This window comes from Macrobrachium nipponense, chromosome 24 (assembly GCF_015104395.2).
Source record: "Macrobrachium nipponense isolate FS-2020 chromosome 24, ASM1510439v2, whole genome shotgun sequence".
Taxonomy (NCBI): Eukaryota; Metazoa; Arthropoda; class Malacostraca; order Decapoda; family Palaemonidae; genus Macrobrachium; species Macrobrachium nipponense.
In genome coordinates, this window is record NC_061091.1 from 33,083,569 (window position 1) to 33,109,365 (window position 25,797).

Here is a 25,797-nt window from a genome sequence, read left to right on the forward strand (position 1 = left end):
ATCTTTAGTCATCAAGAGGATATAAGATAAAGCAAGTGCACAGTGCGAGGTAAAATCACCCTCCACTACCACACATCATGTGATGGAGAACAGTAATGTTAGATTCCAAATAAAAATTCAAACTAAGAGAACAAGGAACAGATGAAGTATGGCGAGACACCTCTCCAAAATTACATTGGGTTAAAAGATCTCTTAAGAAAAAAAAATTAAAGTAATGAAAAACACTTTTCAGTGAAATTGTCATGTAGAAAATTGCAACAAAAGTCCAAGGGGCCTTTGGCACCAGAGGGCACAAAACCGCGTAAATTAGGCGGCTGTCATGACGCAGGTGTCAGTAATAACAACTGACAGAGAACTTCATCAGCTGTGTGTCATTAGGGATTGCTGTGCGCCGTCTGCTACCCATGATTATTTTGATAAATTTTTAATTAAATTTTTCAAGATTTCAGGTGTTAGAAAAGCTACTAATAAAGAAAATTATGTTCATTATTTTTCCAACACTGACAACAAGTTAAAAGGAATGTTATGATTTATTTTTCTTTAAAGGCATATGTATATGCGACCCCACATTTCTAGGCGAAGAATTTTCCAATATCGTAGACTCCTTTAGGTCCTTAAAGTACCTGAAGTATTTTTTTACTGATGCCATCACCTCTTAATATTTCCTGAGGAAATTTTATTTAACGAAGGTAAGTTTTCTTTTGTAGGAAATTGTTTCGAATCGTTCAAAAAGTCTTGGAGACTTTCTTTAATTAGCCATATCTTTAATTAATTATATCTCTGTAAATTTAAACTTTGAAAATACAGTTTAATCTTTTTAAAATTCTAGTTTTTCATGATTGCTCCGTAAGATTTAAATATAATGATCACATGCGTATTGACTGAATTAATTGCTGACTGACAGCGTTTGTCGATGATTATTCAGAACGTCATAAATAAGAGTTTTGCAAAAGTAGAAAGAGTTTTATTGCTGCTAAAGATGGATATGTAAGAGCTGACTACTACAATTAAAGTCGGACATACTTTCTTTTGGTATTTTCTATAGTTGATGAAGAAGTTTAAGTCTTTGTAGAAGTCTTTGGAATCTACACAAATACTTCCTGACAGGCGGTATGAAAGCACGAGATACCTGCGTAAATAGACACTCTTTTATTTTATTATTATACACTTTAATTTAGATTCCCTTTTGGGCTGTTTGTCTGTCTGTCTGGGTCAAATCTTGATATTCAATAATCAACCTGTTCCCTTTGTATGATGGACTTGAAATTTTGCATGATTACTCAGTTCTAGTGACAAAACAACCCCTCTTGATAAGGTCAGAAGTGACCTCTAGTGACCCTACGGTGACCTCTCCCAATATCTCAGGGTTTGTTTGAAGTTAATAACTCTACGGATTTTTCAAACATTCTTTGGTTCGACTGGATATTATAGAACATCACTTTCTATTACATTGGCTACAATCATATATCCGTTGCATTTTCTGTCAAGGCTAAAAAGTATGATATAAAAAATAGAAATTTTTTTAAACTCTTATGAAAATACACTAAAATAGAAAAAAATTATTTTTTGACACAAACTAAAATCTTACAATTAATAGAAAAATAAAGCGACGGCGCCAAACATAAAAGAAAATGTTAAAAAATATATATTTTTTTTATTTCTCGTAGCATTTCCTTCCATGTTTTGCACCCACGATTTTATTTTTTTGAACATGATTCATTGCATAAAAATTCTTGTCTCAAAATTTATTAACATCAGCCGAATCCTTCCATCACTCCTATACGCCACCTCCGCTCTCTTCTACAGGCGACTCGGTCCGATTTCTCGCTATGAACTCCATCGCGTGAAAGCATCACTAATGATAACGGTTATTTTAATATTCCCAGCACCAACAACGGACGCCTTACAATGCATGTTTGTAAAATATTTTCTGTTCAAAGAAACTTTATCTTTCATTCCACAAAATATGTGCGTACACTCGTGTTACACCCTGTGGCCGTCAGAGAGCAACCCTTGATTAAACCAGTAGGTTTTTCTTAAAAAAAAAAAATAAAACATATGAAATAGACTTAAACGAGAACGTCACCTTTCATATTTCTTATCCTATCAGCTATTTATAATATGCTTATGGTAGTAGGTCTAGGTATACATGTGAAACTAATTTGAATTAATTTCTATTAAGAATAAATGAATAGCTACAGAAAGATCAACCTAACAAAGCTTTAATGAAAGTAAGCCTTTCTTAATGTATTCGTCATTCGTCAGTTTTGACTCCCACAGCTTTCCAACGTGTCCAAATGAAATAGGATGATATGCATGGAATTCGATAAAAAATAAGACTGAATTATATTCGTTTGATTTTTTATGATTACTTTTTGACTTTGAATAGCTAGGTCTGAGTTGATTATGTTAAGCAATTATGAAAAGCATAAGAAGAAAGGCGAACATGGCTAATAAAACAAGAATAACGGGAATAATCAAGTAAAGCAGATTAATATATATATATATATATATATATATATATATATATATATATATTATATATATATATATATATAGATATATATATATATATATATAATATATATATATATATCTATAAATATGTATAACTGAATCACGAAAGTTAGGAACGTGATAAATCCATAAATAAAGATATATGCCACCAATGAAAAATAAACGAAGCAGGTACTGAGCAGAGACTGACATAAATGCGGCAAAAGACAATACAAGAAGATTCGTATAACTGACAGATAGGGATTATAAAGAGATTAGTACCTAGAATCCGACGCACCTGGAATATAAGAAACCTTCCCAAACAAGCATAAACAATGGGTGCAATTAAAGGTTTAAGACAGTCATCTCAGATACAAAGACAAGACAATTAAAGGATTATAGGTGACAGCTATTCAGAACTTGGTAAACAAAACCATATTCACAATACATGTCAGATATACATTACAACAAAGATAACTCTATGGCAACTGATTTTTATTTAAGTCAGTAACTATATCTTTGAGGTCATTCTTAAACATGTTACAAATACAAGGGTCTAAATGAAAAAGGCCACGACTAACATTGAAATTACAATGAAAAGTAAGTTGTATTAAAGCAGATTTTAAAAGATTTCCTAGTAATACTTTGATTTGGTTCTGTAAAGTACATACAGTGTTCTCTCCCCTGAATCACAACTGCATAAATATGAATTCATGCAGATTGTAATTACAGCCTGTTGTTAATAAATGTGGCATATGAGATTCAGAAATGATTTTTGTGAATCTTGTGTCTAAGATTTCCTGAAAAGAACAAAGAGCGAGACCACTTCCTTACTTGGGTTAGAAACTGCAGAAGGGATAAAAAGCTAAACTGTGGATCACACATATTGCAGCAACCAATTAGGAGCCCTTCAAAAATAACAGAACTCCTTAAGTTAAGTTAAGTATATTTTAGTTTTACCAGACCACTGAGCTGATTACCAGCTCTCCTAGGGCTAGCCCGAAGGAATAGATATCTTTACATGGCTAGGAACCAATATTGATCATCTAGCAACGGGACCTACAGCTTATTATGGGATCTAAACCACATTATATCGAGAAATGAATGTCTATCACCAGAAATAAATTCCTCTGATTCCGGGTTGGCTGAGCTGAGAATCGAACTTCGGACCACCGGATTGGTAGCCCAGCGCGAAAACCACTCTTCCAACAAGGAACCACGGAACTCCTTACGGGACTTGGAGGGGGTGTAATGAAGTGTTATGAGCTACAAAACATATTCAGATTTTTTTCTGTTTCTTTTGAAAAGATGTAACTGTAGAAGAACAAAAGAGAGATAGTAAAAATTCTGAAATAGTCTTTCATTATATTTTAGCAATACTGATAAATGGTATTTAATTTTTTGTATAATTATGCGTTTAACAAATATCACAAACTCAACTTTTGTTTGTACTTGAATATTTTCTGCTATAAGTATCACATGACATAGAATAACAGGACAAACTCCTCCCTTTTCTGGACTTAGAAATATATTACAAATTAAATCAATCCGCTTCTAATTTTAGACATTGTCTACTTTGTATTATGATAAACTCAAGGGAAAAATACCGCAAACTCTCTCTCTCTCTCATAAGTTGTATATATATATATATATATATATATATATATATATATATATATATATATATATATATATATATATATGTATATACATGTAGACAGAATAATGTTAAAAAGTCTTAATTGAAGGCAGTATACACGAAAATAAAGTTATGGTATAAACATTAGTTCCTGGTTCAAAGTATATCTTAGTTTTACCAGACCACTGAGCTGATTAACAGCTCTCCTAGGGCTGGCCCGAAGGATTAGATATATTTTTACGTGACTAGGAACCAATTGGTTACCTAGTAACGGGACCTACAGCTTATTGTGGAATCCGAACCACATTGTATCGAGAAATGAATTTCTATCACCAGAAATAAATTCCTCTAGCTCCGCGTTGGCCGAGCCGAGAATCGAACTTCGGACCACCGAAGTTCCTGGTTCAAACGGAGCAATTTCACATATATACGAATACACTGTTTTTCTGCGATAAAATACAATCTCTCTCTCTCTCTCTCTCTCTCTCTCTCTCTCTCTCTCTCTCTTCTATTCCTTAATACTCTACAATTATGCCTGTCACTGCAAAGCCTTAAACGTAAATGAGGGAGCAAATGAAGAATTTCCGACCTTCGGGGCAGGATGAGAGAGAGAGAGAGAGAGAGAGAGAGAGAGAGAGAGAGAGAGAGAGAGAGAGAGAGAGATTTAAGTAATTTATAACACCAAGAGACCCAAGATATTATTCAAATCTTTCAAAATACTTCCTGATATATTTTGACAAATCGAAATCTCTCTCCTGATTTATAGAAACTCAATGAAGAATCGAGAGTGTGTAGGAGCTGGGTATGGCCTCTCCAGATATGCATTAAAGTTTGAAGAAAATATAGCCTTGTCTGACCTCGGCAGCAGCTGTTGTCCGGACGTTGTTGTCCAGATGTCCCGCGATTTACTGAGGGAAGTCTGACTCAAGAATAGTCATCTTGCTTGCTGTAGCGGCCTATTCACTGGCGAGGATGTAGATCTCTGATGATGGAGCTGAAGAGCCCAAGAAAAAGGAACTGGACGAGAGAATTGCGAACTTGCGAGACACCATCCAGTTCCGGAGTGAACTTGACATAATGGATCGTCAGTTGCAGCAGAGGTTGACTACTATGAAGGCGTTGGACAGATCACTCATGAGGTGTTGCATCAGCAGGCCCACTCACACGAAGCTGAAACGTTGTTTCTGAAGAAGGAGAACGATAAAGAGGGAGAAATAATAGCTGGAAAACAAGATCCTCAAGATCACAGAAGAAAATCAGCAGATGAAGTACAAAGCAAAAGAAATTTGGCAGAAAAACGATGCACTATGAGGGAACTAACTACACAGTTGGCAAAGGCAAACTGCCAGCTTCAGAGGTCTGAGAAACTCCTACGACGGAAGGAAAAAGCCAGCAGCTCAGGACTGAAGAAGCATCGCGGATGGTGAGGCTTATCCAGGAATAAAATGACGCGACCGAGGCAGCGTGAATCCGAGAGGAAAGACCTCGAGCTCAGGTTCTGCCGCCTGCTGAAGAAAGTGGAAGATTTCACGAAGGAAAAGCGCCGACTCCAGTGTGAACTTAGGTGGCGGAATTCGAGAGGATGGAAGGATTCCCAAATCCTCAAGAATCCCAACGGGAAAGCGCCCTTCAAGACACACATGGAAAGGGACGAACGAACGAACACACTGTCTCAGTCTGTCTCCAAGGAAGGAAGAAGACTTCGAAGTCGAGAAGAGACGAGTCGAAGCCTCCGCCAGATTCTCAAACCAACGTTCATCTTCAAGCATCTTTTACTCAGCCTCGAAAAGAGAGTCTGCTGAAGGAAGTGGAAGACCTCACGAAGGAAAACCGCCGACACCAGTGAGAACTTAAGGTGGCGGAACTCAAGAGGATGAAAGGCTTCCCAAATCCTCAAGAATCCAAACGGGAAAGCACCTTTCAAGACACACATGGAAGAGGATGAACGAACGAACACCCAGTCTTCGTCTGTCTCCAATGAAGGAGGAAGACTTCGAAATCGAGAAGAGACGAGTAGAAGCCTCCACCAGATTCTCAAACTAACGTTCAGCTTCGAGCGTCTTTTACTCAGCCTCGACAAGAGAGTCTGCCAACAACACAAGGGATAAGAACAAGTTTTTGGAGGCAACCAAAAGTCTGGTACCTATAAGGAACCCTTCAAAATGTGAGAAGAACATAGAAGCTTTCAGGGGACCGTCCACAAACAAGTTATTCTTCAAAAGGAAGTTGAAAAGCATGTAAAGAAATTCTAAATTCTGAATATATATATATTCAGAAATTCTGAATATATATAAATTCAGTTAGAGCGATAGAAAACTTCAAGAACTACGATATGTTTTGGTGAGCAGTGCCAATGAGCAGAGGGAAGGCGCTCATTGCTGGCTAAACAAAACCCCTCTGCAATGATTTGGCCCTGTGATGACACCCCAGCAGTGAGGCATCATTGCCGACAAAAGCGCAAGAGAGAGAGAGAGAGATATTTCAGAAGCAGATGGAAGAGATGGGCTACTTTTGCAGGTGCAGGACGGAATACTTCTGGAGGAATTAAAAAAGAATCTTGAGAATGCCACACACAGCATAACTGCTCACTTAGAAAAGACAGAGGACAGGAGGCTCCAGGAAGGCGAGAGGTAAAAAAAAAAACCGCTCCTATAGGCACTAAGAAGAAATTCAGATGGAATTAGTTGTAGATTCTGAAGAGGAGGAGGAGGACTGACAGAAGGGCTGAGAGAAAGCAGAAAAAGGATGCATGAAGGTTTGCAGAGAAGAAATTCAAGGAGACGAAAAATAAAGGAAGACTGGATACACGAAGGAGACCTGGAAGCGAAAATGAGAGGAGCTGTAGGAAAGCGAGATAAATACCATAGAAGTCAAACGGAAGGATAGGAAGAACATCGATAGAAAAAGAAAAACTTTGACTTCCTAAGAGACAAAAGAAAATCAAGCAAAATGAGAAAGAAGCTATTAGATCATCAGTAAACCGATTTTGTGCAAGGTGAAATTGTCAATGTTCATTTGAGGGATTCTGCGGAAGACGAACTACAAATGGAAACCTGTTTCAAGGAATTCTAAGAAGTGTTGACCTATTATTTCCAGCGCTGGAGCGATGCAAGACTTTGTGGAACGGAGGAGACCATATACCCACAAATCTCATTGACTAGGTGAGCAGTGCCAATGAGCAGAGGGAAGGCGCTCACTGCTGGTTAAACAAAACCCCTCTGCAATGATTTGGCCCTGTGATGACACCCTAGTAGTGAGGCATCATTGCCGTCAAAAGCGCAAGGAGAGAAGAGAGAGAGAGAGAGAGAGAGAGAGAGAGAGAGAGAGAGAGAGAGATAATACAGCTGCTTATAGGATAATGAAAAAGAAGGATATTTCCATCTGAGTAATATTAATATGAAGAGTCAGTTCTAACAATATTTAAGTCTTTTTTTATATAGAATATAAGACAAAGATTTAAAACAATACGATGTCATAAGATCTCATAATTATTTTGCAATATACTATGTATGATAACATTTCTTAAAGCAGAATCCATTAGATTGATAACTAAACAGGAATAAAAGCTCTCTCTCTCTCTCTCTCTCTTCTCTTCTCTTCTCTTATCTCTTTGTTCATATATATTTAATTCATTATTACATTTCTTTGCCTGATTACCGTAATTTCCCTCCTCCTCCCATTCCAACCATTCTAACTATGTACAGGTTGTTTGAACGAGGGCCACCTTTCAAGGCAAGAAGGGCATGATCTCTCCAAGCCAGGCTTAGCGGGCGACGCCGGTTTTGTTGCTGGCTGTACATAGCCAAAATTTCTGCAATAAAACTTTATACCTTCTTAGATGACACAATAAGGGAGATTTGTAGATTAAATTATATACAATTATCTGCATAAGACTTTAAACAATGAATGTTTAGTCTAAATTGGCTACTGTCGAAATACGTATACCTTTCTCTTTTTCTTAAATCTCTTATTTATGATTAGGTCATTGAGATCTCCTTAAAGTAGTTATATCCTCAATTCCCTTTTTATAATTCTCTTGTTTTCCAAATTAAAAAAAAAAATCATTCCTTTCTTCCATTAAAGTATGAAATATTTTTCAGTCAAAGAATCCTCATGCCTCCTTTGCCTTCTCACATCAACTTTATGTTTATCGTCTTATTCCTACAAAACTCTTCCCCTATCGTCCATTTTGTCATTTGTCTGCATTGTTTGATCAATTACTTCCAGACACAATTTTAAGCAAATGAATCTATACCATTACTGAGCATTTCTTAGAATGGCCTCTTTCACCTTTTCCTCTTTACAAACGATCACATTCTACCAGTTTCCGCCTAATAACACAATTAATTACATTATTATTAAATAAAAGGAGTATATTCCCACTCGCGTCAATTATTCCATCGATAATGTTTTCTTCTTGTTATTAACAGCCTCTTTTACTTGGATTAACCTTAAATGCTTCAAAAAGATTTACAGATATTTAATCAAAAATAAGTTATCTCTACCTGATCAAATTCTGCATTTCATGTATTGTTTGATACAAATATGGAATGTGATATAACCCAATAATCCTCTTGGTGCTTCTCAGTCTACATTTTCTTTCATTTAGATACACTTGTTCATTATTAATTATTTTTCAAACATTCCAGTTCATTTTCCCTGCTTCTCTGTCTTTCCTACAACGTTCTTCTTTGTCTACCTGCATACTTCTCAATTAGCGCTCCTTTTACCAAATATATGCACTTTCATGTATATTATTTCGTTTACAAAATATGCACAAAGCATCGTCCTTTTCCTGTCCACCACATACGCTCCAAAAAAAACCCTAAAATAGCTATCTCCTTTGCCAATTTTTTTAATTATATCAGGGAGGTATGGAATTGGAAACCCCATCGAAGTTCCGATGCCCCAAGACATCCGTTGAGTCACACACTAACAGTATCAGTCGTCTAAAAAGAACATACTCTCACAAGGGAGGCAGAGGAGGAGGGAGCTGCGATGGACGTTGCGAAATCTTCCAGGGACTTTTTGCGATGGGATTTACCTGTTCTCTCCTCGATTACGCTGAGGAAATTTCCTAAGATATAGATTTACCGAGATAATTATTGTATTTATAATTTTCGTGCCAATAAGAAAGAAGAATGATATGGTTAATAATTGTTTTAGATGACAACTGTCGATATAAGATGCAAACGTCTTTCAATATTTCCTGCTTACATTGACTGGCGATCAAGTTTCAAAATAGATCGCTGGCAACTCTCCGCTCTGGAACGAGCGTCCTATAAAAAGAAGGTCGCTTGGCACACTGACATACACTTCTACAATCAGCTAAGGAAGAAGCACAACTCCTGTTCATAATGAAAACTGTAAGTATAAAATAAGGAATTTTATCTTTTAAAGACATTAATTCTAAGATACTAGGTGGATAAATAAATAATATTTGAGATATATATATATATATATATATATATATATATATAGATATATATATATATATATATGTGTGTGTGTGTGTGTGTGTGTGTGTGTGTGTGTGTGTGTGTGTGTGTGTGTGTGTGTGTGTAATAAATATACAAATGATAAGTTAACTGCAAATATACAATTAAACATCCATAATACATTCCATATAACTGTAGTAAATGAAAACCTATTTGCCTTTTTACTTATAGATCATATAAATTGTAATTTCTATTTGTAACTATTCTTGATATTTACGTTGTTTAGTACTTTTACTCTATATAATCCTTATTCATTCTCATTTAAAACTAAAGTACAATGAAATAACGAAAGCATCTAACTCAAATTTAGTGAATTAATTTTCTTGATTCCCTTTGCAGATCAGCGTTGCCCTGTTGGCGTTGGTGGCCCTTTTTGCCCTGATGGAGGTCACTGGAGCCCTGCCAGCACCCGAACCTAGCCGACGCCACTTCTTTGGAGGTAGTCCCTATGGCTTCGGCGGTTACGGCTATAGACCCCATGGATTCGGATTTGGCTACGGCGGATACGGCGGTGGTTTTGGAGGCTTTGGAGGTGGATTTGGTGGATATGGTGGTGGTTTCTTTGGTTGATAAACATCTTATCTTCCATGAAGATGCTGGAAGTTACAATGTCAATAACCTCCATAAATTTTTTAATGTGCGAAAATATTATGACTGACCGATTTATGTAAATGAAAATGTGAGAGTTTATTTTTCTATAAATTATAATAAATATTCTTCTTCTTGAAAAAAAGATCTTTGATATCTTATTCCTCTTCCTGTGATATACACTGAAACAGAACTAAGTTTCAAATGTCATGTTATTTGTTTTAGATTATCGAACATTTCTTGGCAATATATTCCAAAACATTGGGCAATTAAGGGATTAAAATGAACAAAATTTTTAAAAGCAAAATTGTTTAAGATTCCATGAACTCCGAAACTAAAATTCCTAATTAATAAATAGAAGGTTTATAACATAAAATAAGATGACTCTCACAACTTTTTATGAAATATGGTCTTGGTCCACAAGAAACAGACGAACTATTAACGTGTGTTATGTGGCAAAAGAAAAGAGAGGTAGCTTTGGTGAGAGATAAAGAATGACTACCTCACTTAATGTCATGTTTCAGATTATATCTTGCATAGTTTGCTGTCAAAATACGTTGCAGGGTCGAGGTTCAACTACAAATCGCCAGAAATAACTGAAACCTTAAACAATTTACAGCAATATAAGGTAAAACATGTAAAGCAATAATAATAAAAACTAACAAATAAATAAATTTTAAATTTACTTAATGAGAAAAAAACAAAAACCCCTTAGGACGGATATATGAAAATTCTTCAGTCATCAAGAGGATATTTGATAAAGCAAGTTCACAGTGAAAGGTAAAATCGTCCTCCACTATTACGCGCCCCGTGATGCAGAACAATAAAGATAGATTCCAATTAAAAATTCAAATAGAGAACAGGAAACAGACCTTTTCAAATTGCAGGAGGTTAAAAGATCTCTTCAGAGAACAGAAAAGGGTAAAAGTACTGGAACACACGTTCGATTGTACTTATCGGCAACAATATTCCAACACAAATAGTTGAATAAAAGAGAATTTGATGCCTGTCAAATATATTCTTGTATCCAGAAAGTTGTGTACATGTGCTCATGATTATAAATATAATTCTATATTTTTTATTTATAAATACATTCATAAGCGTCTATCAATTCTTATATTAGATATTGTCTTTCCAAAACAGTACTTTTTAGCTTTGTGTTTCTGATATTTACGAATTCTCACAGGAAAAACACGATCGTAACACAGCAGTTCTTCCTTATAACAAAATAAAACAACAACAGAATAAATGCTTTCCTGTTAATCAAAGAAATAGAATCTTCACTTTAAGAAGAAGGAAATTGTTTAATGTTCGAAAATATTATGACTGACCGATTTATGTAAATGAAAATGTGAGAGTTTATTTTTCTATAAATTATAATAAATATTCTTCTTCTTGAAAAAAAGATCTTTCATATCTTATTCCTCTTCCTGTGATATACACTGAAATAGAACTCAGTTTCAAATTTCTTGTTATTTGTTTTAGATTATTGAACATTTCTTGGCAATAGATTCCAAAACACTAGGCGATAAAGAGATTAAATTATACAAATTTTTAAAATCAAAATTGTTTATGATTCCATGAACTCTGAAACTAAAATTGCTAAGTAATAAATAGAAGGTTTATAACATAAAATAAGATGACTCTCACAACTTTTTATGAAATATGGTCTTGGTCCACAAGAAACAGACGAACTATTAACGTGTGTTATGTGGCAAAAGAAAAGGGAGGTAGCTTTGGTGAGAGATAAAGAATGACTACCTCACTTAATGTCATGTTTCAGATTATATCTTGCATATTTTGCTGTCAAAATACGTTGCAGGGTCGAGGTTCAACTACAAATCGCCAGAAATAACTGAAACCTTAAACAATTTACAGCAATATAAGGTAAAACATTTAAGGCAATAATAATAAAAACTAACAAATAAATAAATTTTAAATTTACTTAATGAGAAAAAAACAAAAAACCCTTAGGATGGATATGTGAAAATTCTTCAGTCATCAAGAGGATATTTGATAAAGCAAGTTCACAGTGCAAGGTAAAAACGTCCTAAACTATCACACGCCACGTGATGCAGAACAGTAAGGATAGATTCCAATTAAAATTTCAAACTAGAGAACAACGAACAGACCTTTTCATGATGTTACTCCCGGAAACTTTGCTTCCAAATTGCAGGAGGTTAAAAGATCTCTTCAGAGAACAGAAAAGGGTAAAAGTACTGGAACACACGTTCGAGTGTACTCATCGGCAACAATATTCCAACACAAATAGTTGAATAAAAGAGAATTTGATGCCTGTCAAATATATTCTAGTATCCAGAAAGTTGTGTACATGTGCTTATGATTATAAATATAATTCTATATTTTTATTTAAAAATACATTCATAAGCCTCTATCAATTCCTATATTGGATATAGTCTTTCCAAAACAGTACTTTGTAACTTTGTGTTTCTGATATTTACGAAGTCTCAGAGGAAAAACACGATCGTAACACAGCAGTTCTTCCTTATAACAAAATAAAACAACAACAGAATAAATTCATTCCTGTTACTCAAAGAAATAGAATCTTCACTTTAAGAAGAAGGAAATTGTGGGTGAAAACGGTATTAAGCTGGAATACCTTTGAACTTACCGACATAGTAAGTCGGTTCACCTTTGATTTGTCATGGGATGAGGTTTTATGTAATAGTTGTCGAGAATTATATGACAAATGAAACAGCGAGTTTCAAGGAGTCTCTTGACCTCTGGAAACGATTGATCCTTATACCCCAAAGACTGTTTGTCATTCTGCCATTTAAAACAGAATTTCATAATTAGTCTAGTGCGTCAGTGAACATAGTAGACTTACAAGAGATTCCTCAGTTATCATCCTATGGAAAGGATTTTAATCAATAAAAGAATATTATATTTATGAATCATTATTTTTCCATTACTCTGTTCTATCCAAGAAGACCCAAATGTTTTATTGGAATAACCTGCTGGTTACTAGTTTTGAGGTGAAAATAGCTACTGAATTAAAAGCTGTTTATTTCCAATGACTATTGTTTTATAGCTCATTTATTTGTGTTGATCAATTTCATCAGTTATTTCCGGTATGCATTCTCGTTTTGTATTCATGCCAAGGTGTTAAAGTAAATTTGTGTAGCCACAACGTGTGCAGTTATATTTTATATCCTTATGTTGGCGTAATAAGAGAAACTTACACTAAGAGAATAAGAGAAACTTATACATACTGAAACAAAATATGTATAAATTCTTTCATTTCTTCACAGTCTCTCATTTACGCTTAGGTCATAGAAAGCTCCTTATAGAAGCAATGTCCTCAGTCCCTATATCTATTTCTCTACTTTTCTAAATATCAAAGAATTTCTTTCATCCGAAAATGTTTCAAAGATGTTACAATCTTAGACTTACCTTAATACCGAGCTAATCCTTCTCTCACCATTGCAGTCTTAGATCATTGTAATGTTTATCGTCTTATTCCTGTATAAATCTTCCATCTTCCATTATCAACCCCTCTGTCATTTGTCAGCATTGCTTGATCAATCACTTCCAAATGCATTTTTAAGAAAATGTATAATAAACGATCATTTGTGAGAGTAGCCTCTATCATCTTTTACTCTTTACAAACGATTACCTTTTACCAGTTTCTGCCGAATAACGCGATTAATGACATTATTATCAAATAAAAGCAGTATGTTCCTACTTGCATCTATTAATCCAATTTACAATATTTTCTTCTTATTGCCAAATTCCTTTTAATTTTCCATAATCGCATTAACAACTTTTCATATTCAAATAAAAATAATTAACCTCTGCATCATCAAGTTCTGCTTTTCTGTTATTATTGGCATTCGGTTAAATTATTATTTTAACATTTCACTTCCTTTCTCTTTTTTTCTGTCTTTCCTACTACACTACTCTTTGTCTGCCTACATTCTACTAAATTAGATTTCCATTTACCAAAATATTGCGCTTTGATATAAACATAACATGGAGGTATGTTCCTGGAAACCCCAACGAAGTTCGCCCCAAACTTCCTATGAATCAGATCCAAACATTATAAGTCGTGTAAAAGGAAGATTCTCTGTCATGGGAGGTAGAGGGAGAGGGAGCTACGATGGACGTTGCATCGGCTTCCAGGGAAATTTTCGCGATGGGTTTTACCCGCGATTACACTAAAAGATTTCCTAAGGCACAGATATACCGAAAAGATAATTATTGTATTTTAACTATTATGCCAATAAGACAGAAAAATTATATGTTTAACAATTATATTAGATTATAATTGTCAATAATAAATACAAATGTGTTTGAAGGCCTTCTGTAGATCGCTGGACATTCCAGCTTCAAAATAGATTACTGGCAACTCTCCACTCTGGAACGAGCCTCCTATAAAAAGAAGGTCGCAAGGCACACTGACATCCACTTCCAGATTCAGCTAAGTAAAAAGCACAACTCCTATTCATCATGAAAACTGTAAGTATAAAATAAGGAATTTTGTCATTAAAAGACATAAATTCTAAGATACTAGGTGGTTAAATGAACTATATTTTGATATATATATATATATTATATATATATATATATATATATATATATATATATATATATATATTTATGTATATGAATGGAATAAATATTCAAATAATAAGTTACATATAATTATACAAATAAAAATCCATCGGACATTCCATATAACTGTAGTAAATTAAAAACTATTTGCCTTCTCACTTATAGATCTTATAAACTGTAAATTCTATTTTTAATTATTCATGATATGTACGTTGGTTAGTACTTTTACTCTAAATAATACTTATTCATTCTCTTTTAAAAGTACAGAACAATGAACTAGCTAAAGCATCTAACTGATATTCATTAAATTAATTTCCTTGATTCCCTTTGCAGATCGGCGTTGCCCTGTTGGCGTTGGTGGCCCTTTTTGCCCTGATGGAGGTCACTGGAGCCCTGCCAGCACCCGAACCTAGCCGACGCCACTTCTTTGGAGGTAGTCCCTATGGCTTCGGCGGTTACGGCTATAGACCCCACGGATTCGGATTCGGCTACGGCGGATACGGCGGTGGCTTTGGAGGCTTTGGAGGTGGATTTGGTGGATATGGTGGTGGTTTCTTCGGTTGATAAACTTCTTATCTTCCATGAAGATGCTGGAAGTTAGAACGTCAACGACCTCCATAAATTGTTAAATGTTCGAAAATATTTAGAATGACCGATTGACGCTAATGAAAATGTTTATTTTTATATAAATTGTAATAAATTTTATTTTTCTTAAAAAAAACTTTTGATATTTTATTCCTCTTCCTGTGATGCAAACTGAACTAAAATCAGTTTGAATTGTCTTGTCATGTGTATTACATTATTTAATATTTGCTAGCAGTAGATTCCAAAACACTAAAGAATCTTCTTTTTCATTAGGGATTGTGTTAAGCACCATATTGAAAATGATAAAATGAAGTTCAAAATAGTTGAAGATATCATAATCTACGTAACAAATATTACGAAGTAACAAGTAGCATCATACTCACAACTTTTTATAATATATGGGAGATCTTGGTCAACAAAAAATAGGTGTACTATGAACATATTCTATTTGGCAACAAAAAAAGGGAGGTAGCTTTATTGACGAAATAAAGAACTGCGTCTTCACTTACTGATATATGGTTCAGAGCATACCTTGTATATTTTGCTATAAAATCCGTTATAGGATCTGGGTTTAACTGCAAATCAGAAACAACTGAGATTTTCAACACTGTGCATCAAAATAAGTTAAAATATCTAAGGTAAATATAAAAAAACACTCGCAAACAATTCAATTCAAAATTTACCATCAAAATTACACCAACTTAATCAGAAAAAAAATATCCCTGTGTACTGATATGTGAAAATCCTTCAGTCTCCATGAGATCTATGAAGAGGCAAGTGCAAAGTGTAAGTTAAAAACATCCTCCATTACCAAACGTTACCTGGTGGAGAACAGTAATGATAGATTCCAATTAAAAATACAAACTACGAGAACAGGGAACAGATGAAGTATCGCATAAGACCTTTTCCTGATGTTACTCCCGTATACTTTGCTTCCAAATTATATGGGGTTAAACGATCTCTCAAGAGAACAAAAAAGTTAAAGTAATTGAAAACAGTTCAATATACTCATCGGCAACGTTATTCCAACACAAATGAGCTGAATAAAAGAGAATTTGATGACTGCCTACTATATTCTAGTATCCAGAAAGTTGTGTACATGTGGCTATGATTATAAATATAATTCTCTGTTGACATTTAGAAATATATTCATAAGCGTTTATAAATTCTTAAATTAGATGTTCCCTTTCCAAAATAGTATCTTGTAGTTTTTTGTTCTTTTTCCAAAATAGTATCTTGTAGCTTTCTGATATTTATGAGGTGTCACATAAATAGACATGATCTAAACACAGCAGTTCTTCTTTACATCAAAATAAAACATAAAAAAAGGAAGCATTAAAATAAATTCGTTCATGTTACTCAAAGAGAGAGAATCTTCACTTTAAGAAGAAAATTCTGGTTGAAAACGGTACTAAACTCAAATACCTATGAACTTACCGAAATAGTAACACATTTGATCTTTATTTTATCCTGAGACGAGGTTTTATGTAAAGGTTATCGACAATTATTAAGGACATGATACACTCCCAGTTTCGGGGCGTCTCTTGCCCTTAATTACTTGACGTACAATAAGTTCTCAATGACTGTTTTAATCAACTATAAAAAATAATTCAAAATTCAATTTCATAATTCCTTTTAACCACAAGTGAACGTAGCACACTTAGAAGGAAGTCCATAGTTACCATCCTTAGAAAGGGATTTTAACAAATAATGAGAAATCGGATAAGAATTCTGTTAATTTGCCTTTTTCATACCGAAGTAGAGTTAAAAGTTATAAAAATATTTACGACTGTTGGAATAATTTGCTGGTTATAGATTTTAAAGTTAAACTAGCTACTGAATTAATTGATGGACATTTTTCAAAACAGTATTAGTCTGTAGCTTATTTCATTATATCAGTAATTTTTACGGCCATTTGCGGTATGCATTCACATTTCTGTATTTAGGTCAAGACGTTATTAAAAGAAATTTACGTATCCACAATATGTGCAGTTAAACTTTATATCTTTTTGTTGTTGAAGTAAGAGAGACCTACACAGATAATCTATTTTCTAAATAAGATTTTTAAAAATTAATATATTGTATACATTTGCTGCTGAAAAATTACGTATTTTTTTGTCTTTTCATTAAAGTCTCTCATTTATGATTCATTTCATAGAAATCTCCTTATAAAAGCTATATCCTCAATCCCCTTTCGATATTATTTTTTTTTTCTAACTTTTCAAAATATTCCGTTCTTCTAGTGAAATAAGACAGACTTTAAAGTCAAGGTATCATCCTGCCTCATTTGCATTCTTACATTAACTTTATTTACCATCTTATTCCTACAAAACTCTTCCCCATTCATCCATTATTTCTTTTGTCAACATTGCTTTATCAATCACTTCCAGACAAAATTTTAAGCAAGTGAATCAATATTATGACCGAGCATTTGTAAGAATGGCAACTTTCACCTTTTCCTTGTTGTGAACGATCAGTGTCCACCGAATAACGTAATTAATGACAATATTATCGAATAAAAGCAATATATTCTTTTTATCAACAGCCTCCTCTTATCTGGATTGATCTTAATTGGTTCAACAGGTTTTGCAGATATTCATTTAAAACTAAGTTATCTCTTCCTTATCAAGTTCTGCTTTTCATGTATTATTTGGTACAAATATGAAATGTGATATAACAATATAATTTTCTTCGTCCTCTCAGTCTACAATTTCTGCCATTTGGACACATTTGATCATTATCAATTATTTTTCAAACATTCCAGTTCATTTTACCTGCTTCCTTGTATCCTACAACGTTCTTCTCTGTCTCTGCATACTTCTCAATTAGCATTCCATTTACCAAGCAAATACACTTTGATATATAGTATTTCGTTTACAAATTACGCACAAAGCATTGTGCTTTTATGATCTGAAAATTTCAGTTTTAGTTAGTTTTTCCTGTCCACCAAACATATGCTCCCAAAAATCCCTAAAATCTTCTTTGCCAATATTTTGAAACATACCAGGGAGGTATGGACCTGGAAACCCCATCGAAGTTCCGATGCCCCAGACATCTGTTGAGTCACACACCAACAGTAACAGTCGTCTAAAAAGAAGATTCTCTCGAGAGGTAGGTAGAGGGGGAGGGAGCGGCGATGGACGTTGCTAAATCTTGCGGGGACGTTTTCCAATGGGTTTTACCCGTTCATCCCTGGATTACGCTGAGGAAATTTCCACAGATATAAATTTACCGATGAGATCAATTTTACATATGTAATAATTATGTAAATAAGACAGAAAAATAATGTTTAACAATTATATGATACGACAATAATGAATATTAGATGTAAACGTCTTTCAAGGCTTTACGCAGATCACTTGACAATCCCGTTTCAAAATAGATCGCTGGCAACTCTCCACTCTCGAACAAGACTCCTATAAAAGGAAGGTCGCAAGGCACCCTGACATACACTTCCAGATTCAGCTAAAAAAGAAGCACAACTTATCCGCCATGAAAACTGTAAGTATTAAATAAGTAATTTTATCATTTATATACATAAATTTTAAGATTTTGGATTGATAAACGAATAGATAGTTTGATATAAATGAATGCAATAAATATGAACATGATTAGTTACTTACATATACATATGTGCAAATAAAGAGTCATACCCCACACTGTGAGTAATTGCGATTTGTAACTATTCATAATATCTACGTTGGTTAGTATTTTTACTCTATATAATCCTTATTCATTTTCATTCACAAGTACAATACAATGAACTAATTAAATCATCTAACTGAAATTTAGCAAATTAATTTCCTTGATTCCCTTTGCAGATCAGCGTTGCCCTGTTGGCGTTGGTGGCCCTCTTTGCCCTGATGGAGGTCACTGGAGCCCTGCCAGCACCCGAACCTAGCCGACGCCACTTCTTTGGAGGTAGTCCCTATGGCTTCGGCGGTTACGGCTATAGACCCCACGGATTCGGCTTTGGCTACGGTGGATACGGCGGTGGTTTTGGAGGCTTTGGAGGTGGATTTGGTGGATATGGTGGTGGTTTCTTCGGTTGATAAACACCTTATCTTCCATGGAGGTCCCGGAAGTTGGAATGTCAACGACCTACATGAAATGTTTAATGTTAAAAATATTTATGCAAATGAAGCTAACAGAGTTAATTTTTCTATAAATCATAATAAATTTTGTGTTTCTTAGAAAAAAAATGTGGCATTTTATTCCTCTTTCTATGATGTAAGCTGAAATAGAACTTAGTTTTAAACATCATTTCGTGTGTATTGATAAATTTTGAATTGATTAGAAGTAGATTCCAAAACACTATGCAATCCTCTTTTTCTAGTAGGATTGTGTTAAATACGTTATTGAAAACTATTAAATGAAGTTCAAAATTGCTGAAGATATCATAAACTCCGTAACAAAGATTACGAAGGAATAAATAGAAGGTTTATAATATAAAACAAGATCATCACACTCACAATTTTTTTTTTATGATACATGGGAGTTCTTTGTCCACAATAAATAGGTATACTATGAACAAGTGTTATGTGGCAACAGAAAAGGGAGGTAGCTTTGTTGACGAAATGAAGAAATGCGTCTTCACTTACTGATACATGTTTATGATCATACTGTGTATATTTTGTCAAAATACGTTGCGGGGTCGAGGTTCAACTACAAATCGTCAGATATGACTGAGAGATTGAACGCTGCATCAAAATAGGTTAAAACTTTTAAGATAAACATAACTCAAAACTAGAAGTAAATTTTTGTCTTACCATCAAAATTAAACCAACTTAATAAAAAAAAAATCCCTTTCGCTAATATGTGGAAATCTTTAGTCATCAAGAGGATATAAGATAGAGTAGGTGCACAGTGCGGGGTAAAATCACCTTCCACTACCACACATCATGTGATGGAGAACAGTAATGATAGATTCCAAATAAAAATTCTAACTACGAGAACAAGGAACAGATGAAATATGACGACACACCTTTCCAAAATTACATTGGGTTAAAAGATCTCTTAAGAAAAAAGAATTAAAATAATGGAAAACACTTTTCAGTGAAATCGTTATGTAGAAAATTCCGACAAAAGACCTAGGGGCTTTTGTCACCAGAGGGCACAAAACTGCGTAATTTAGGCGGCTGTAATGACGCAGGTGTCATGAATAACAACTGACAGAGAATTACATCAGCTGTGTGTCACAAGGGATTTTCAAGATTTCAGGTTTTAGAAAAGCTACTAATAAAGAAAATAATGTTCATTATTTTTCCAACACTCACAATAAGTTAAAAGGAATGTTATGATTTATTTTTCTTTAAAGGCATATGTATATGCGACACCACATTTCTAGACGAAGAATTTTCCAATATCGTAGACTCCTTTAGGTCCTTAAGGTACCCGAAGTATTTTATTGCTGGTACCATCACCTCCATACGTTAATAAGATTTCGTGAGGAAATTTTATTTAACAAAGGTAAATTTTCTTTTGTAGGAAATCGTTTCGAATCGTTTAAAAAGTCTTGGAGACTTTCTTTAATTAGCCATATCTTTAATTCATTATATCTCTGTAAATTTAAACTTTGAAAATACAGTTTAATCTTTTTAAAATTCTAGTTTATCATGATTGCTCTGTAAGATTTAAAGATAATGATCACATGCGTATTGACCGAATTAATTGCTGACTGACAGCGTTTGTCGATGATTATTCAGAACGTCATAAATAAGAGTTTTACAAAAGTAGAAAGAGTTTTATTGCTGCTGAAGATGGATATGTAAGAGCTGACTACTACAATTAAAGTCGGACATACTTTCTTCTGGTATTTTCTATAGTTGATGAAGAAGTTTAAGTCTTTGTAGAAATCTTTTTAATCTACACAAATACTTCCTGACTGCCAGTATGAAAGCACGAGGTACCTGCATAAATAGACTATCTTTTATTTTATTATTATATACTTTAATTTAGCTTGTCTTTTGGGCTGTTTGTCTGTCTGTCTGGGTCAAATCTTGATATTCAATAATCAACCTTTACCCTTTGTATGATGGACTTGAAATTTTGCATGATTACTCAGTTCTAGTGACAAAACAACCTCTCATGATCAGGTCAGAAGTGACCTCTAGTGACCCTACGGTGACCTCTCCCAATATCTCAAGTTTTGTTTTGAAGTTAATAACTCTACGGATTTTTCAAACATTCTTCGATTCGACTGGATATCATAGAACATCACGCTCTATTTCATTGGCTACAATCATAAATCCGTTACAATTTCTGTCAAGACTAAAAAGTATGATATAAAAAATAGAAAATCTTTTTAAACTCATTAAAATGCACTAAAATTAAAAAAAAATTTTTTTGACACAAACTAAGATCTTCTTACAATTAATAGAAAAATAAAGCAACGGCGCCAAACATAAAAGAAAATGTTAAAAAATATATATATTTTTTTTATTTTTCGTAGCATTTCCTTCCATGTTTTGCACCCACGATTTCATTTTTGTGAACATAATTCATTGTATAAAAATTCTTAGTCTCAATTTTTTTTTTTACTTCTTAGTGCATTTTAATAAAAGTGCGTTTGAAAAAATTTTATATTTTCTTATTATCACAATATTTATATATAAAATACCCTTGACATTTGATGCGATTCCAGACTTAATTAAACTGCATGTAAAATTTGTTACCCAAAATCTAGTAGATATTTTCTTCATTTTATTCGTAGATATGATATAGAGGCACTGGAGCAGTATTATTCATTTATATAAATGCCTAAGTTTCTACACTTCACTAGACATTTAAAAGTAAATTTTATTTTGATCTGTATTACATGCAGGAAACCTGTATTAAAAGTTATTTTAAGAGGTAGACAATTTTATTGTAACTTATAGAAAAATATTCTAAATATTTGTATCGAAATGACTGAAAAGGTCAATTACTGGATTTTTGACAGAAAATATTTCATTTAATCACTGATGCGATATCTCCCGGTATCTTTATGGATGATGAGGTGATCATCAACCGAAGAAACCACCACACTATATCCACCAAATTCACCACCAGGCCTCCAAAACTACCGCCATATCCGCCGTAGCCGAAGCCTTATCCGAAGGGTCTATAGCCGCAATCGCCGAAGCCATAGGGACTACCTCCGAAGAAGAGGCGTCGGTTAGGTTCGGGTGCTGGCAGGGCTCCAGTGACCTCCATCAGGGCAAAAAGGGCCACCAACGTCAACAGGGCAACGCCGATCTGCAATGGAACCAAGGAATCAGCTTAAAAAGACTTGAGTTGATATTCAAGTTGGTTCATACCTTGAAGAATAAATCGTGCTTAGAATGAGCAAGAATCGGGATTATTTGGACAGTATTTCAAAGGTAAAGACATTGCCTCACTGGCGGAGCAAAGTGGCCCATCTCACTCAAATACTGGTAACTCAACTAAGTTATGCCATAAATACAAATCCTGTAGTACTGGATTAGCAATATGCACTAATGTGTTCTTAGCATAGATTAATTAGTAAAATACACGTGCAAAATTGATGCTGTGATGACTCACAACCCACGGCTACAAAACCTTTTGTGTAAAGGCCCGTCCACACGGCCGAGCTTTGCTCGACGAACTTTGTTCGATGTGACGTCAGAAGCGGAGAAAATGCGGCAAAGTTCTGACTTTTCCCGCTGTTTCTCCGCTTCTGACGTCACATCGGACAAAGCTCGTCGACCAAAGATCGACCGTGTGGACGGGGCCTAACATCTTTGTCGACTAGATTCATATATTATTGGTAATACAGGTAATTATAGTCCAGTCAATCTAGAGCAAAAATAGTTGCAGCCAAGCACAAGTTGGTAGAGTAGCCATTTACGGTTTTGTGATCCTTGGCCACATCTAAATAATATATGAAACGTTTACCATTATTCAAATAGTGGATCCAGATGATATAAGATGGAGGACAGAACGAGAGAGAGAGAGAGGGAGAGAGAGAGAGAGAGAGAGAGAAATACAGATGTTAATGGGATCATGAAAAATAAGGATATTTCCGTCTGAATAATATTAATATGAAGTCAGTTCCAACAATATTTAAGTTTTTTTTATAATATAGAAAATATGATAAAGATTTAAAACAATACGATGTGATAAGATTTCATAATTATTTTCCAATAAATATACGATAACATTTCTTGAAGTAGAGGGAATAAAAGCGCCCTCTCTCTCTCTCTCTCATATATTTAATTCATTATTGTATTTCTTTACCGATTACCGTAATTTCCATCCTCCTCCCATTCGAACCATTCTAACTAAGTACTGGTTTGAACTAGGCCACCTTTCAGGGCAAGAAGGGCATGATCTCTCCAAGCCAGGTATCTGTCTGTCTGTCATCCAACTTTTATTTTTCCCAACCTATTAGACATCTCAATCGAGACATGCACTATCTCGTCTTTAAAAAAAAAATTCCTTTGCCTAAATTCATTACTTTCTCCAGGCCTTTATCTAATGCTCTCACTTTTCTACCATCATTGCAGTTGGTTACCGCAGGTTAACCCAAGACTGGAAGACCTGTGCCAGTTGGTATCATTTTATTACTTTTGAGTTTCACGGTCAATTGCGCCAGAAATAATGCTAATTGGCAACTACCAGAGGTTCCTACATGCAGTCTACAGCTAAAAGTCAGTGAGAGAATGCACGTTTTTGTGCCCTCCCTCTTCATGATTGTATGGCGAGTAGCAGTGTATCCATTTGGCACAGGACTTCCAGATATGGTAATTATTTGTAAAATAGATATTTAGGTAGGATGCCATGTGAATCATGTAATAAGTGTTGTGCTGGTGTATTAGGGTGTTTTTTAGCCTAAATATGTCTTGTGCATACCTAACCATGACCCAAATGAATTTATATAGTGTATATATTTCCTTCTTTTTTTGTTGAAGATAATGGTAATGGCTGCAAAACGCAAGCTACACTACTATAGCCAGGAGGCCCTAGAGGACTATATAAACTCCTTTAGGTTTGACAAAACTGTAGAAATCGCCCTAGAAAGCAGCGATGGGAGTGAGGCTCTCATAGTGAGTGAAGTGCGTGAGGTGGCTGATAGTGCAGGTCCCTCCCAGCAAGAAGTGGGTCATCCCACCACACTAAGTGGCACCCACCCATCTCCCAAACCTTCTACCTCTCGTGCCTCTGCCCTCACCCCAGTATCGGTAAATGAGGATGGTGATAGTGACTGATGTGGAGGTCTCACGTATACCAGAGTAAGGTACCAAACGTTTGTAGGTACCATTCAACACCTCGACCCAAGAAATGTCGAATTGTGGTCAGTGATGTGTCAGAGGATTCTGAATCTGATTTTTTACCCATGGACTGGGATAAGGATGGACTGGGATGAGGATGGACTCTCTTCAATCTCCAATGGTACAGAGGCGGCGGCTACAACACTGTCCACACTCCAGCCCTATCAAGTTGATGCACTATCCACAGCCACATCAACTGAGGATACAGCAGCACCGACAGCCCCAACTTCCATGCCCACCAAGGATGCTTCAACTCCCACACCCAGCCAAGATGCTGCAGCCCCCCACACTGCCATCCATTCCACAAGTGATGCTGATGACAATTTTTTTTTTATCCAACAGCATCTCAGCGTCACACAACGGACAAAACTGTGTGGTCAAGGAAACCACTGTCAAGAAGTTATACTGCCACTACCCAACCAGGACTGTCAGCAACATCTATGAATGCTACCTCTGCCAGCGACTTGCTCTCCCTTTTAATTGATGCCGACATGCTGGCAGACATAGTTAGGTTCACGAACCAAAGAACCGATATTTTAGCAACAGCATTTAGAGCTGCACCACAAAGAGCATCAGTAGGACACACCTTCACAGAAGAGATACAGGCTTTGGTTGGTATACTCGTACAGTCTGGTGTTAAAAGGGACAACAAAATAACTCAAGAAATGTGGAGTCCACAGCATGGGTGCCAGTTATATCATGCAGCAATGAACGAAAAAAGGTTTTGCTTCCTGGTGTGGGCTCTACAGTTCGATGAGGAGACTACACATGAAAAAAGGAACAAGGAAGATAAGATGGCCGCATTCAGGAACATTTGGAAAAAGTTAAATTACTGTAGACGAAAACAGCTGCTGGCCTTCAGGGGAAGATGCACTTCTAGGTATTACATGCGGAACAAGCCACCAAAATATGCACTGAAGATAGTTATGGCATGTGATGCCAAAAGCTTTTACATGCTAAATGGTGTGGTTGACTTGGGGCAGAACAGAAAGCCGAGAGTACCTGCAGAAAAACTCGGGGAGCACTACACCTTGAGTCTTTGTGAACCGTTTCTGGGTAGGCATCACATCATCACTATCTAAAGTTGGTTCACCTCTCTCCCCCTGGCGACGGGAGACTGTATGCACGTTGTCAGAAGGATGTT

The 25,797-nt window shown here is 35.1% G+C and overlaps 2 protein-coding genes and 2 long non-coding RNA genes across 5 annotated transcripts in view; 3 read left to right on the forward strand and 1 right to left on the reverse strand.

Annotated features, from left to right (window-relative positions):
• Positions 1–15,511, forward strand: part of LOC135204081 (neuropeptide-like protein 31) — a 61,624-nt gene extending 46,113 nt beyond the window's left edge. Inside the window, exons 1-2 of one of the 2 annotated variants that reach the window (XM_064234073.1) lie at positions 14,645–14,700; positions 15,130–15,511. In XM_064234073.1, coding sequence (XP_064090143.1) covers positions 14,692–14,700; positions 15,130–15,360 — 240 coding nt within the window. In that variant the 5' untranslated portion in view covers positions 14,645–14,691 and the 3' untranslated portion in view covers positions 15,361–15,511. Of the gene's footprint in view, positions 1–14,644; positions 14,701–15,129 lie in introns of those variants that run through there. The other variant, XM_064234082.1, reaches the window with a different exon arrangement.
• The window catches only part of LOC135204069 (neuropeptide-like protein 31), a 79,144-nt gene that overhangs the window by 29,878 nt on the left and 23,469 nt on the right, over positions 1–25,797 (reverse strand). The gene's annotated exons all lie outside the window — the stretch shown is intronic.
• LOC135204062 (uncharacterized) lies at positions 9,457–10,355 on the forward strand. Its single transcript, XR_010312081.1, has 2 exons — positions 9,457–9,501; positions 9,973–10,355. It is a non-coding gene; the product is annotated as an uncharacterized LOC135204062 (long non-coding RNA).
• LOC135204067 (uncharacterized) lies at positions 18,829–19,583 on the forward strand. Its single transcript, XR_010312083.1, has 2 exons — positions 18,829–18,882; positions 19,203–19,583. It is a non-coding gene; the product is annotated as an uncharacterized LOC135204067 (long non-coding RNA).